Source organism: Mauremys mutica, chromosome 2 (assembly GCF_020497125.1).
Source record: "Mauremys mutica isolate MM-2020 ecotype Southern chromosome 2, ASM2049712v1, whole genome shotgun sequence".
Taxonomy (NCBI): Eukaryota; Metazoa; Chordata; order Testudines; family Geoemydidae; genus Mauremys; species Mauremys mutica.
In genome coordinates, this window is record NC_059073.1 from 104,099,056 (window position 1) to 104,113,817 (window position 14,762).

General features: G+C 41.2%; 1 protein-coding gene and 1 long non-coding RNA gene across 6 annotated transcripts in view; one reads left to right on the forward strand and one right to left on the reverse strand.

Annotated features, from left to right (window-relative positions):
• Positions 1–14,762, forward strand: part of ZNF236 (zinc finger protein 236) — a 193,443-nt gene that overhangs the window by 64,920 nt on the left and 113,761 nt on the right. For all 4 annotated transcript variants that reach the window (XM_045006346.1, XM_045006348.1, XM_045006345.1 and 1 more), the window contains 3 exons: positions 927–1,155; positions 7,796–8,068; positions 12,145–12,348. In XM_045006346.1, the coding sequence (XP_044862281.1) occupies positions 927–1,155; positions 7,796–8,068; positions 12,145–12,348 (706 nt within the window). The remainder of the gene's footprint in view (positions 1–926; positions 1,156–7,795; positions 8,069–12,144; positions 12,349–14,762) is intronic.
• The window catches only part of LOC123364320, a 34,208-nt gene that overhangs the window by 18,346 nt on the left and 1,100 nt on the right, over positions 1–14,762 (reverse strand). For both annotated transcript variants that reach the window (XR_006577070.1, XR_006577071.1), the window contains exon 2: positions 4,318–4,400. This is a non-coding gene — a long non-coding RNA (uncharacterized LOC123364320). The remainder of the gene's footprint in view (positions 1–4,317; positions 4,401–14,762) is intronic.

Here is a 14,762-nt window from a genome sequence, read left to right on the forward strand (position 1 = left end):
ATACAGTGTGCAGAGTGCAGCAAGATGTTTCTTTGGCCCCGTTATGTGATCAGATTGGAATGCAATAAATACTAGTTGGAAGTGAATGACACTAAATATTTTTTTAAATTAAGATTGTCCTTTTTGTTTTGTTTTGGTTTTTTTTCCTGTGGTCCATGGACCACTTGTGACATTCAGGGATCTAAATTGTGATCATCCATGATGAGCATGTTAAGAAATTTTGTATTTGATTATGAATTAAAAATTTGTTCTCTGAGCTGCACCCTGTGATGTTTAAGCTGGAGTATTTGGCTTAGCCGCATTGCTCCGACTCTCTCTCAAACCCATTGCTCTCCAATTGCCTTTTAATGGTTCCTTTGTTGCATCAGGGGCTCAGCTGGCAGAAAGGGAACAGAACAGGGTAGAAAATATTCATCTTAAATATTGGTCGTGCTCCCTTGATCTTTCTCAGATATGTTCAGTCTTCAAACTGAAAAGGTTGCACATTATTTATGTATTAGTCTCTCTTCTCTTGAGTACCAACCAACCACACTATTCATCTGAACCCCTTTTTGAAACATTCAGGCCTTAATTCTGCAATGCGCTTTTATCCCTGAGCAGAGCCCTGTCAGGTCAGTGGGGTTCTCTGCAGGTACAATGAATTATAGGATCAAAGCCTAAGGGCTGTCTACACTACAGAATTAGCTCAGGTTAATTGTAGCCTCAGGGCTGTGAAAAATTGACTGTTTACCACCTTTGTACAGGAAAGATCTCTAAATCTTTGCAATTTTGAAATTCAGCTAAAATTTTGTAGTTGTAAGACAACATGATTAAATTCCTTTAATCATAACTGTATTGAATCGCCTATATAGTTGTTTGAGCAGAGCAAATTTAGAATAATTTGTGTAGTTTTTCTTTCCTAATCTTCTAGTTTTGTTTTGCCTTAGCAAGCCTTAGAAAACAGTGGGCTATCTTCAATTCCAGTCTCAGCGCATCCTACAGACTGCAGCCAGGCTAAGAATCCTACAACACAGGATCAAAATCCAGATGTTCAGAATCTTTCTAATCATCAAGCTGACCCTAATAATGCAGAACAAGATAAAGAGCAAGAAAGCCCAGATAAGATGGATAAAAAAGAGAAAAAGGTTATAAAGAAAAAGTCACCATTTTTACCTGGTAATGTTGGAAATGTTTTCTACATACAACTTTTGTGCAATAATAACTACAATATCTTACAGTTTTCTGTAGCACCTGTCACTGTAGTGTACAGGAACTTCCTAAAACACATGCAATTGATATATCAATAAAATGCTTATGGAATTTCAAAAACACTAACACTTTATTTATTTGTTTTTAACAGAACTTCTGTGTGCGCATTGGTTTCCATTTTCTCTACCCCATTCTGTGCGTCCAAGTTTGGATTCTTCCTATTCGTCCTTAGTTCAGATTGAAGATCAGTACAGTAAAGGCATTGCTGCTACTGCTTCAGTGCCAGCTGGTTGAAGCTCTGTGACAAGGAATACTTAAGCTCCTGTGGCTCAGAGTTTAATAGTCATCTTATGTTGCTTGTTCTTTGTGTAGAAAGCAGAGACTTAAGGTTAATTCCAAAATAGGAATCTCATGCCCTACACCATTCTTCAACCAGCTTGGACTGTCTGGCACACTCTGACCACTTACGTGCCCATCCCCATGGGGGCGGAGAAGAGGAACTATGTACCTGCAGAGGGGTTTGAGTTTCTGTTCTTTCACCCCACCCACCCAATTCCCTGGTCACACAGGCGGCGATGGAGTGAGTCTGGCAACACCACCCACGCTCCACCTCAGTGAATAAAGAGGGCCTGTGACTGGACCTTCTGGGTCGCAAGGTCTTGTCCTCTGTCAGCCTTCAATTTCGAATCTCAAATTACTTGGCTCTATTCAGTAAATCAGCAGTTCTCAAACTGTGGGTCAGGACCCCATTTTAATGATGTCACAAGTGATGGCTTAGCCTTTGCTGGGGGAATGGTTGAACCTGTTTCTATGACCTACAAGGGCACAGGGTTCTATTCCACCTATTTCCTAGTTTGCAAGAAGAAGAGCAGGTGGAGACTGATCTTAGACATCTGTCATCTCAACCACTTCATATGCAAGCCAAAGTTTCATATTGTCACCCTAGCAGCCATCATACCTTTGCTAGAAAAGGGCATATAGTTTATGGCTCTTGATATGTAGATATCCATCCTACCCACAAATGTTTCTCGAGATTCATGGCAGGTCCTCAATACATCCAATACAGGATTCTATTGTTCAGACTTACTGGTGCTCCATGGTCTTCACCAAAGCTTTCTCGGTAGTGGGGACCCATCTTCGGTGTCAAGGGGTCCTTATATTCCTTTATCTCAACAACTGATTGATAGCAGCGTGATCCAAAGCGGAGGCTCGAGTCTTGACCTCCATGCTGTTCACACTTCTCTCCTCACTGGGGTGAGTGTAAAGGTTGAAAAATCAAGTTTGGATCCCACACAGTCCTTAGAATTCATTGAGGCCCACATTGGTGTGGTCTCTGCACGTGCCTACCTACTGGAGGACAGGTTCCAGACCCTACAAGAACCAGTTACCAAGATGGTCTCCGGTTCTTCTGTTTCGGTCAGGATTTGCCTTTCTCTTCTTGGTCACATGGCGACCTGCACATACATTACCGCCTTCTCTCATCTTTGCTTTCACTGCCTGCAACTGTGTGGCTGTGAGGGCCTATTCTCCTATGCACTATACCAAGGACTTCCTACTGACAGTTCCCCTGCCCCCAAGGTTCTCTCCTCCCTCTAATTGTGGACAAACCCAGGTCAGGTTTGTACCAGGATACCCTTCTTCCCATCATCACCAAGCATGATTGTCATGGATGTGTCACTCATCGGATGGGGCGCCCACATGGGTGAGCACATGACACAAGAGACTTGAGCCACTCAGGTACAGTTGCCAGTTTTGGCTGGATGTATTCCTGGAGAGTCATAATTTTTAATTAAAGATTCATCTTTAATTCCTGGAAACTCAAGGCCAATCTTGGAGGGTTGACAACCCTACACTCAGGAATCCCGAATGCACATCAACATTCTGGAAATTCAGGCGGTGTGGAGAGCATTTCACTCATTTCTCCCATCCATTCACTCCCATCATGTTCTCATCGTGTCGGACAATTACCCCCACCATTTCCTGCATCAACAAATGGGAGCATGATGTCGTCAGTGCTCTGTGCGGAAATTTTTTGTCTTTAGGATTTGTGCATTACCCACAAGATCCTGGTCTCAGCAGTGTATCTTCCCAGGACTTGGAATGTAATTGTGGACTCTCTAAGCAGGGAATTCATGGCCGACCATGAATGGGACTTTCATGACACTGTGGCTGCTGACCTTTTTGACATCTGGGGGACTCTGACCTGGGACCTCTTGCGTCCCATACCAACAGCAAATGCACCTAGTATTGCTCCGCAGTGGGGAGATGAGTACCCTTTCTCAAGGCAGTGCCCTGTTCATCCGCTGGTCAGACCAAATCATTTATGACTTTCCTCCCCTACTGCTCCTGCCACATGTCCACACAAGATCAGACAGGAGAGAGCGATGGTCATTCTGATTGCTCCATTCTTCTCTCACTGTTGTTGGTTTCCCCTCCTTCTCTGCGTTTTGGCATGTCTCCTGCCAGCTTTCCTGGAACTCCTCACATAACATGGAGGCAGGATCAGGCATCTCGATCTGCAGATGCCTCACCTAAGCGCTTGGTTTTTGAACAGACATCTTCTCTAGAGCAGGAATGTTCATCAGCAGTACAAGACATCCTCTCGAGTAATCCATGAGGCGGGTCCTATAGGGCTGAGTGGAAGCGTTTCACCCTGTGGGCCCAGCAGAGGGATTTTGCCCCTGAGCACAGGGACATCCCTCTTCTTCTGGACTATCTTCTGTCCCTGAAGGCATCAGGACTCCCTCTCAACTCCATCAAGGTTCATGTAGCCACTGTCAGTGCCTTGCACCCCCTTGTGGAGGGGCACTCTCTCTGTATGCATCGCTTGACTACTGGGTTTTGGAAGGGCCTCCTCTAGACTTAGCCGCCTGTTCAACCCTTCGCTCTGCAATGAGACCTCAGACTTGTCCTCTTGGTGTTGATGAAATTGCCCTTTGAACATATGGCCTCCTGCTCCCTGTCTCTCTTTTCCATGAAGGTTGCCTTCCTGGTAGCTATTACTTCTGCAAGAAGGGTAGGCGAAGTGTTTTACTAAGTTCCATAAGGACAAGGTTTCCCTGCACTTACAACCTTTGGCAGAAAGTTGGGGTGTATCCTTCTTTCATCTCAACCAACCTATACACTTACCTGCTTTCTTTCTGAAGCCTCACACCTTAGTGGAGGAATGGCACCTTGACTCCCTCAGTGTCTGCAGGGCCCTGGCCTTCCACCTGCAGAGGATGAAATCATTCAGAAAGTTCCCTAGATTGTTTATCACTCTAGTGGACAGGATTAAAGGTCAAGTAACCTTCACTCAGAGGGAACTCTACAAGCATTTCGGGGTGCATTATGCTTTGCTATTAGTTATTGTTACTGTTGTCACCCCTTGGCGTATAAAGTCCACTGTACAAGAGTGCAAGCATAGATTATAGCTGTGCTTCACTATCTCCCAATTATGGACATATTTAGGGTGGCCATGTGGAGTTCGGTATATACCTTCTCTTACCATTATGTCTTAGTGCAAAACTCTACGATGGATGCCTCATTCAGCAGGCCGTTCTCCGTTACATGATTTCATCGTCTTCCTAGCTCCTTCCTCCTAACTAGGTACTGCTTGTTAATCACCCTCAGTGGAATACAATAGGGACATCACTTGAAGAAGAAGAGATTACTTATCTGTAACTGGAGGTTCTTCGAGATGTATGGTCCCTATATGTATTCCAACCCTGCACTTCTTCCCCTCTGTTGTGGATCTGTTTGATTTGTGGTGGAGAAGGAACTGAGGGCATAGTTGTCTGTCCTGTCCTTTTATCTCTTTGGACGAAACCATGAGGCAGAGCAAGGGCAGACCAATGGACACTACTACTGTCAAAATCTCCAGCTCTGGATGCATGGTGCATGCATATAACCCTTGGTGGAGTACAGATAGGGACCACGCATCTCAAAGAACTTCCAGTTACAGATAAATAACCTCCTCTTCTCCAGAGTGGCTGAAGTTCTGCTTGGCTAAAGCCAAGTTCCAGTGCATCTATTAAACTCTCTGGGAGGGGAATTTCAGTTCTCACAAGCACTAAATTATCTGCTGACATATTAGTGCATGTGGAATGGCTTCCATCTTGGCTGAAACCAGAGATTGAACTGAACACCTCCAGAGCTAAAAGCATGACTGAAAAATACATTACTTATGTAGAGAATCCCAGTGTTGTCTGACGCTTCTCAGTTTTATAGGGAGTTAAAACCCTATTAGGTGTGTAGAGCCCATTTCATACATACCAAGGTACTTCAAAGTGTAACATTAATATCAAAAGTAACTTATTTTAATTTTGATTTGTTTAAGCTAGCTAGAACAAAGGAAAAACTTTAAAAATACCAAGTGTCAGTTATATGAACCTTGTTTTTAAAGAAGGGAATTGTACTGCATTTGAATGCGCATCAGGCAAGTTTGTGAAAACCTGATGCGCTGGTATTTGCAGCTAGTAGAAAGTGAGCCACTGGGAATGACACATAATCTACAAACAGGATTCTAAACATTAAGACTATTTTGCAAATGTAGGGGGTAAAATAGGAAAGGTATTAGTAATAAAATTCTTAAATGTAAGATTAAAGTTCAAAGAATTAATCCTGTTTCTGTGAAAAAGTACATTGCTTACATTTAATCTTTCAGTTCTGTTCTCCTTTTATAAATGTAAAAAGAACAAAATTCTAATTTGTAGCCTAAATTCTTTTAAATTCAGTGGTACATGTATAGTATGTTGACTTAAGTTCTTTCAGGATGTGCACCAAGTAAAATTTCTTTAGGCAGAAAGTTCTTAATGTAAGAGAGAATTTTTCTTCAAGTGACTCTGTATGTTCCCTACCTGGTGCAGTCTAATGGTGGAACCTTCATAAGCAGCATCTATTGGGGTGCTTTCTCTCCCGCCCCCGCCTTTAAATGTTCACAGAAAGTGAGGCTATATAAAGGGGCACTATTCCCTCTATAGCCTCAGTTCTTTCCAACCACAAGCGCCAGTCAGAAGTGAACCATGCCAGTCTATCTGATCCGGGGTTTTCTCCTAACTCAGAAGCAAGGTCCGTTTTAAGCTGTGTTTCAATCATTATTTAATTAGGACTTTATACTCACCTCCTGAGTTTTCAGCACTGCTTGCCAAACTACCCATAAATGGGAATATACAGAGCCACTCAGAGAAGAAATGAAGGTTAATTATAATCCGAATTCTTCAAGATGACTCTGCATAATCACACTTCCCATCCACCTTCCCTTCTTGCCCAGAGTGCTTGCTTTCTCTGAGTCAGTAGTGGAAGGAACTGAGGTCGTAGAGGACATAGCACCCCCTTATATAGCTTCATCCTCAGAATGTTTTTGAATGCTGATGGGAGGGGCAGAAAAGCAGTGTGTGCGCTCCAACACGCATTGCTGGGAGAATGTTCCACTAGTAGGCTGCACTGTTTACTTCATTACCCATAAATGTGAATATGCAGAGTCATCTCAAAGATCTCTGGCTACAAGTAAATAACCTTCATTTATTAACGGTGGTAGCCAATCTATTTCATGTGTGTATCCCTGTTTGATAAGTGTACTGGAAAAGAATATGCTTGGTTAGAGTGGGAATTCCCACTCTAATAATCATAATAGCAAGCCTGATAAAATTTGCAGAGAGAAGATATATTTTTGAAAGTACTAAAAAAGAAAATTAGATAACGTGTAGGAAATCCATTTTATAAGTTTGCTCACTAGAGTAGATTTTTTTTATAAAGGTCTGGCAAGAGATTATGGAAAGAAAATAGAGAGTAACTTTTTCAAATAAAACTTTTACAAATAGGCAAAATCAGTTTAATTGTTAATGGAAAATGAAGATATTGGGCATAATATTGTTATGAAGATTAAGGTGATTTGGTGCTGATTCACATGATCTTTAGAATCAAAGAGCTTTCATTTACATTCTTCACATTGTGTTCTCTAGGTTTTTTTGTATAGAAGTATTAAAAGACCTTTCCTCCATTGGAGCTACTGGAATCTGCTTTCGGAATGACTATTCATTCTCTGATATCTTCTTAGTGAATTTGACATTTCTAATAAAACAATGCTATTTACCAGCTTTCTGCTATTCTGGACACTGTTTTTAATAGTCTATTTAAAACAGACAAGCAAACAAAACAAAAACCTACGTGTCCCCAATTGCAGACCTATTATCATGATACTTTTTTTTATAGCGATCCTGTGAGGAGTATAACAATTCAGTAACTGAGTATGCTATGCTTAAATCCTGTCAACACAAATATACAGCTCAAAAATGGCTAATACATTATATGCTATTCCCATATACACACTCCACACTGTAGAATAAAATGTTACTGTAGGTGTATTTTGTCCTCCTTCATTACAGGTAACTACGATTAAATAGGATTATTTTTGATATTATTTTAATCATATTTCTATAAGCAGTATTTACTCTAAGGGGAAGGTATCTGAGAAGTGCATTACACTTTGTTTACTAAGTCTTGGCAAGAGTCTTCAGTGCTCATTTTTAATTCTCATCTTTTGAGTGACAATGTCAATTTATCAGACTGTTTATTAACTTACAAATATAAACAGGCGCGCATCTAATTTCAGTGTTATTTATTTCAGGTTCTGTACGTGAAGAGAATGGAATAAGATGGCATGTTTGCCCATATTGCTCTAAAGAATTTAAAAAACCCAGTGATCTAGTGCGCCACATTCGAATTCACACGCATGAGAAGCCATTCAAGTGTCCCCAGTGTTTCCGCGCCTTTGCTGTGAAGAGCACTCTCACAGCACACACAAAAACACATACTGGCATTAAAGCTTTTAAGTGCCAGTATTGTATGAAATGTTTTTCCACCTCAGGAAGCTTAAAAGTTCACATTCGTCTGCATACAGGTAAGGCCTCTGAGTTATCCCTATGGTTTTATATGATGTTCAGAAGTCCTCCAAGAATAGGGGACAGAGTTTGGTTTGTAGATATGAAGGTGATCAGCACCGTCATAAATATCGAATATAGAATGAAGTATTTTGTTTCTGACAAATAACTTCATAAGAATTTAAATGGTAGCCCTGTTGAATTCTTGTATTATAAACCTTTTTATTCACCAAATATTTTAACTTGTTCATGTCCCAATTCTCATTGGTGTGTGACTTTTTTCACTCCCTTTTCTCTGCTAAACCACAACTGTCCACCTATGTTGTTTTCTTCCTTCACTATTGTTTTTCATTTTCTCCTGGAACGTATACCTTGAGGGTCAGTTCTTTAGCTATTCCAGGCTTCCAGACAACAACTCTTACTTGAATTATGAAGCTACTGAATCACTGAAGGTGGTCAGGGCTGGCCTTACCATAAGGCGAACTGAGGCGGCTGCTTCAGGTGCCAGACTGTGGGGCGGTGCTACTAGGACCCAGAGTGTAGAAAATTTTCTGCTGTTGGTGCATATGTATTCTCTCTGCTCTAGATGCACAGAGATGGTGGAGTGCTGTGCTGGAGGAAGGAGGGCACAAGAGACATAACAGGCAGGCAGGAGAAAAGGTGAGAAGGAATAACAGAAAAGCAGCAGGAGCTGCAGGGGGAGAGAGGAGGAGGTGCCTCTTATTTACCTCTTTAGCACCCTCAGGAGCCTGATTAACACCAGCTTCTCAGGGAGCTTCCTGTTTCCTGCTGCTTCTCTGAACCCACTTGAGGAGAACAGGCAGTCAACTGAAGTAGTAGGAGCCAGTTAGGCCCTTAAGACGCGATATCTTCCCTCACTCAGGCCCTGCTACCAGCCTGCTTATTTGTCCCCTTCAATTGGGTGTTGAGAATCACTATAGCTGGCACAGAACAGCAGTCATGAGTGAAAGAAGAAAACACCCCTCTGGGGCAGCATTCAGAAAAAGAGAGAAAGCAAAGGAAGCTTTTCTATCTAAGCAGGAAGGAGCTCTCCTGAGATACATAGACACAAATGTTCACAATGAGCCTTCTGGCCTCAGTAAGGATGTGAGTGGTGAGGAGATGCCTGATTTTCCAGGTAGTCATAGTGCAGGTGACCTGGCAGCTACTGCAGCATCCATATCTCCATCTCAAATGGATGTAACCATGCACATTCCTGAAGAAAAGTGTAGATCAGAGAAGAGTCTGGTGGAGGTGCAAGAAACAGCTTAACTTAGAAACTTAGTTCCTTAAGTCTAGATGATCCAGAACTGGGGACCCATTTGAGCAGTAGCCTGAGGGATTTCCTTGTACTGCATGGGCCACAGCAAGTGAAAAATTTCACGTTCCCCAAAGACAATGAAAATAGAAGTTTCCATCCAACACATTACTGGCATGAAATCCCCAATGGTGACAGAGTGGAGAGGCCATGGCTTATATACTCAAAAACCCAGAATGCTGCATACTGTTTTAGTTGCAAACTCTTCCAGTCTAATGTTCCAGCCATGTTGGGTTTTACAGGAACAAAGGACTGGAAAAATCTGGCTAGAAATCTGGCATGGCTTGAGAAGGCAGCAAATAACCAGAGAGCATTCTGTAGGTGGAAAGAGCTTGAGATGAGACTAAGGTTAAAGGCCATCACAGGTGATCAGCATCAAGAGAAGATTGTATCAGAGTCTCTTTACTGGCAAAATGGTTTGAAAAGGCTTATTGCCATTGTGAGAATGCTTGCTACCCAAAATCTAGCACTGCGTGGCACTTCAGATCAGCTGTATGTGCCAAACAGTGGAAACTTCCTTAAAATTGTGGAGCTGATGCTGTACTCCACGAGCATCTCAAAAGAGTCACCATCCAAGAAATGTACACACACCACTACCTTGGAAAAACAATTCAAAGTGAGATCATACAGTTACTGGTAACAAAAGTCAAACAGAAGATTGTGGCAGATCTGAAGTCAGCAAGATATTACTCTGTTATTCTGGACTGCACACCTGACATCAGCCATATGGAACAAATGACTTTAATGGTGCGTTTTGTAACAAAAAGAGAACCTAGTGAAAATGTCCCTGCAATGGTGACTGTCAGAGCATTTTCTAGAATTTATTGACATTGATGATACTATGTGCTTCTTAAAAAGCTGGAAGATATGGGAATTGCGATAGCTGACATGAGAGGTCAGGGCTACGATAATGGTGCCAACATGAGAGGAAAGAACAGAGGAGTGTAGACACTGATCTGAGAGTTAAACCCTCGAACTTTTTTTGTCCCAGGCAGTTCTCATTCATTGAACTTGGTGGTCAGTGATGCAGCATCAGCTTCTAGTGAGGCTGCTGAATTTTTTAATGTAATTGAAATTATCTCTGTATTTTTCTCTGAATCAACTCATCAATGGCAAATTTTGAAGCAACATCTGGGAACATCCTCTCTGACACGGAAACCACTGAATGCCACATGATGGGAAAGTCGAGTGGAGTAAAGCCTATCAAACACCAAATCGGGAAGATAGATGATGCCGTAGTTGCCATTTTGGAGGATAATGCTATAACAAGAACTGTTCATGGCAGAACAGTGGCAGAGGGAAATGGAATCACCAGAAAGATAGATAACTTCAAATTTCTGTGTGGCTTAGTGTTGTGGCATGACATACTGTTTGAAATAAACATTGTAAGCAAGAGACTCCAAGGTGTTGACCCTGGAGCAATGGAATAACTGGAAAAAGCAAAGTCATACCTACAGTCTTACCGGTCAGATGAGGAATTTCAAAACACTGAAGAGTGCACAGAAGCTGGCAGAGGAACTTAAATCTGAAGCTAATTTCCCACCCAATCAAGAATACAAGAGTCAGCGAAGAAGATGACGTTTTGTTTATGAGGCATGGGATAATCCCATAAGAGAACCCAAACAACAATTCAAAGTTGAATTCTTTAACCAGGTGCTAGATTGTGCAGTACAGTCAGTTGAAGAACGTTTCATGCAGCTCAAGGAACACAGCAGTATATTTGGGATGTTGTATGATATTCCAAAACTGCTCACTATATCTGAAGAAGACCTACACCAGCAATGCAGGGCACTAGAAACAGTGTTGACACATGATGACATGCACTATATTGATGCGAGTGATTTAGGTGATTAACTGAAAGCCCTTTCAAGATGCATTTTAGCAGGATCAACTCCAAAGGCTGTTCTGGAATGTATGTGCACAAATAAGATGACCACCCTCTTTCCAAATGCTTTTGATGCTCTGCACATACTTCTAACACTTCCTGTAACAATTGCCAGTGGGGAACACAGCTTCTCGAAGCTGAAGTTAATAAAAACGCATCTACGCTCCATAATTACACAGGAGAGGCTGGTCCAGACTGTGGACCTTCAGGAAGCAGTTCAAATCTTTGCAGCCAAGAAGGCACGGAAAGCACCATTTTGATTATTCAAACAGATAAATATGCCAGTGTTTACTATGCAGACAAGAAAAGTTACATTTGCTGTTCAGGTGTTTGAAAGTTAAGTGTTACTTAAAATTTTTGAACGAGCCATTTTAAGTTGTTTGTTCTCCTTTATTGGGGTAGGTAGCAGAGCAGTACCATGAGAGGAGTGGAACAGGAAGAAGGCAGAATTGAGACCTTTCAAAGTTTTGGCCCAAGCGAAAGGGCATGGGGGTGTCATTTGATCTCCCTGCCTCAGGTGCCAAAATGCTGTTGGCTGTTCCTGAAGGTGGTAGAAGCTTGTATACCTGAGTTGAAAGCTGCTGAGTGCAGTAGTTCTGAGATTCCAATTTCTGTGGTGTTCCAGCATGGAATTCACCCTTCAGGCATTCCTTCTGGCTTGTAGTTGATAGTGAAGAGGGTGCCACATAGTCACTACTCCCTCTTTCCATCAGTTTGGGAATCTCCCATTTCTGCTCTCTTCCCCAAGGAAAAATAACACACACATCCTCCCCGCATTGGTCGTGTCAGTCTCTATAAACACACGGTTATGATTTTACTATTTGGATTCCATAGCTTTTATTCCTGCGGACATGGGAGTAAACCATGAAGTAATATATTTTAATCTCTTCCAGGTATTAGACCTTTTGCTTGTCCTCACTGTGATAAAAAGTTCAGAACATCTGGCCACAGGAAGACTCACATTGCTTCACACTTTAAACACACTGAATTACGAAAGATGCGACATCAGCGTAAACCTGCAAAAGTTCGAATAGGAAAGACCAGCGTTCCAGTACCGGATATTCCTTTGCAAGAACCCATACTCATCACTGATTTAGGTGAAGACTGAGTTTGTATGTGCTGTAACTTGCTTATTGTAATCCTGAAATTTGAGTTTAGAACATGAATCAAGTAGAGTACACTATTAGGCAAAGGCAGTCTATAAACTCATTCAAGAGCTCCACTGCAATTAACTGTTCAGCAGCTGCAGAGAAAGCTATACTGTCAGCTATTTGAATTGAAAGTGTACTTTATGAATTTATAACAAAGCGTTTTTTATTGATAGAATCCTATAAAGCTTAACAGAAAAAAATTGTAAAATATGCAGTGTAGAAAAGGTAAACGTATTCATTTTTTTCCTTTAGGTTTTTTTTGAGCTAATGCTTAGAGAACATATTCTAATCACATTTATTCTTGATACAGTTATAATTTTATATGGCTTTAGTGGATTTCGTGTAAGTGGGAACTCAGTTGAAATAGTGTTCCATTAGCGATAACATTTTAATATATTCTAGAAAGCTCACGTGGCATCTTTCTATTCTGGCATAGGATGTTATATAAAGGTAATAATTGGAGATATACCAATCTCCTAGAACTGGAAGGGACCTTGAAAGGTCATTGAGTCCAGCCCCATGCCTTCACTAGCAGGACCAATTTTTGCCCCAGATCCCTAAGTGGCCCCCTCAAGGATTGAACTCACAACCCTGGGTTTAGCAGGCCAATGCTCAAACCACTGAGCTATCCTTCTTAAATCATTTTGTTGGGAAAGGTTAGTAGTTCAGCTTTAGATGAAGGATTGTATTGTAAATAAGAGGTTGGTGACAGTGGGCAAGATATGATATGTATGTACTTACATTTTCACCTAAATATAGTTGATTTAGACTCCATTAGTGATGGGCAGTTTTCTGCTTTGACCACCTTAAACTAGATATACTAAACATAGTATTATTTTCAAAACTCCAACCAGAATACAATAACCATGTGAGTTTTCGAATGAAAAAGATCTAACTATAGACCTAGAATATTACTAAATTAAAGGTATTAACATGGCCATAACAATCAGATTGGTTCCATTATTTTATTAATGAAAATAAACCCTACAAATTACTTCCTTTTAAATGAGAAACTGCCAATAATATCATAGTTTTACAATCCTATTTTAGTTTTTTATATAATAAAGGTAGATTTAATAAAAGTCCTGTTTAGTCATGTGCATTTTAAATGTAACACTTAAGACCTTTTAGAGACTTGGGTCCAAATTCTTTTCCATGTCCAGTCTTCACTTCAATAGATTACCATTTGCAGCTCCTTATTTCTCAGCCAAACTCTGTGCTGGTGCTGGCATAGTTTAAGCTTTGTCTTGACTAGGACTTAAAGGTGCGATATTAAAATGTGTTTGCAAACGTTCTAAAACTCTACCGTGGACAAGGCATTGGATAGAGTTGTAAAGCATGTTAGCAAATGCTTTTGACTAGCACATTTTTAAATGCTAGTCAAGACCAAGCTTAAACTATGCCAGCACCAACACAGAATATGCTGTCCGTAGCCCGGGGCCGGCTTTAGGAAGTGTGGGGCCCAATTCGAACAGTTTCGGCGCGGCCCCGGCAAGGATGACTTAAAAAAAAAATGTAAAAAACCATGTGGGGCTTGTACTCACCGGCAGTGCTCCGAGTCTTCAGCGACTCTTCGGCGGAGGGTCCTTCACTCGCTCCAGGTCTTCGGCGGCACTGAAGGACCCGCCGCTGAAGTGCTGCTGAAGACCGGGAGCACTGCCAGGTGAGTAAAAATTAAAAAGGCGCCTCTAGCCAGGGAAGTGATTCTCATTGGGCACGGGGCCCTCTTAGGTGCGGGGCCCAATTCGGGGGAATTGGTGGAATAGGCCTAAAGCCGGCCCTGCCGTAGCCACTCTGTACACAGTAGTGCATTTGCTTTTTTTAATATTTTGATAGTATCCTTACTCTGTTATCATTGCTTGTCTTGAAAGATCATTGTGCTTCTGTTGGTTTTAAGAATTCATATAGGTCGCTAATATTTTAGAGTAGACAGTTTGCCTATTCAATTTGTAAAATCTTTTTTCCCTTTGATTCCACACCCTCCTACATGTTTTTGTTTTAAGAATCTCTTGACATTAATCATGTTAGACTACATCAAAACATTTAGTCATAGGGTATAATATTCAGATCAGCCAGGAGTGAATTTCAAATACAACTAAGTAACTTTATTTTTTAGACCAAAGAAGAAATGGAAACATATTTTGTTCTGTGGTGGAATTAAAATGTCTTCAGTGATTTAGATTGATTTGATTAAATTGCACATTTGTAAATGTTAAGAATTGTGAAATACATGGAAGCGTAGGGTTTTTTTACAGATATATTGTAATTCTTGCACGTTACCCGGTTTGAAATGTGCTATGTAGGAATCTGAACTTCTACTACTCCTCCAACAGGTGGCACATTCACCTTCCCTCTGGTGA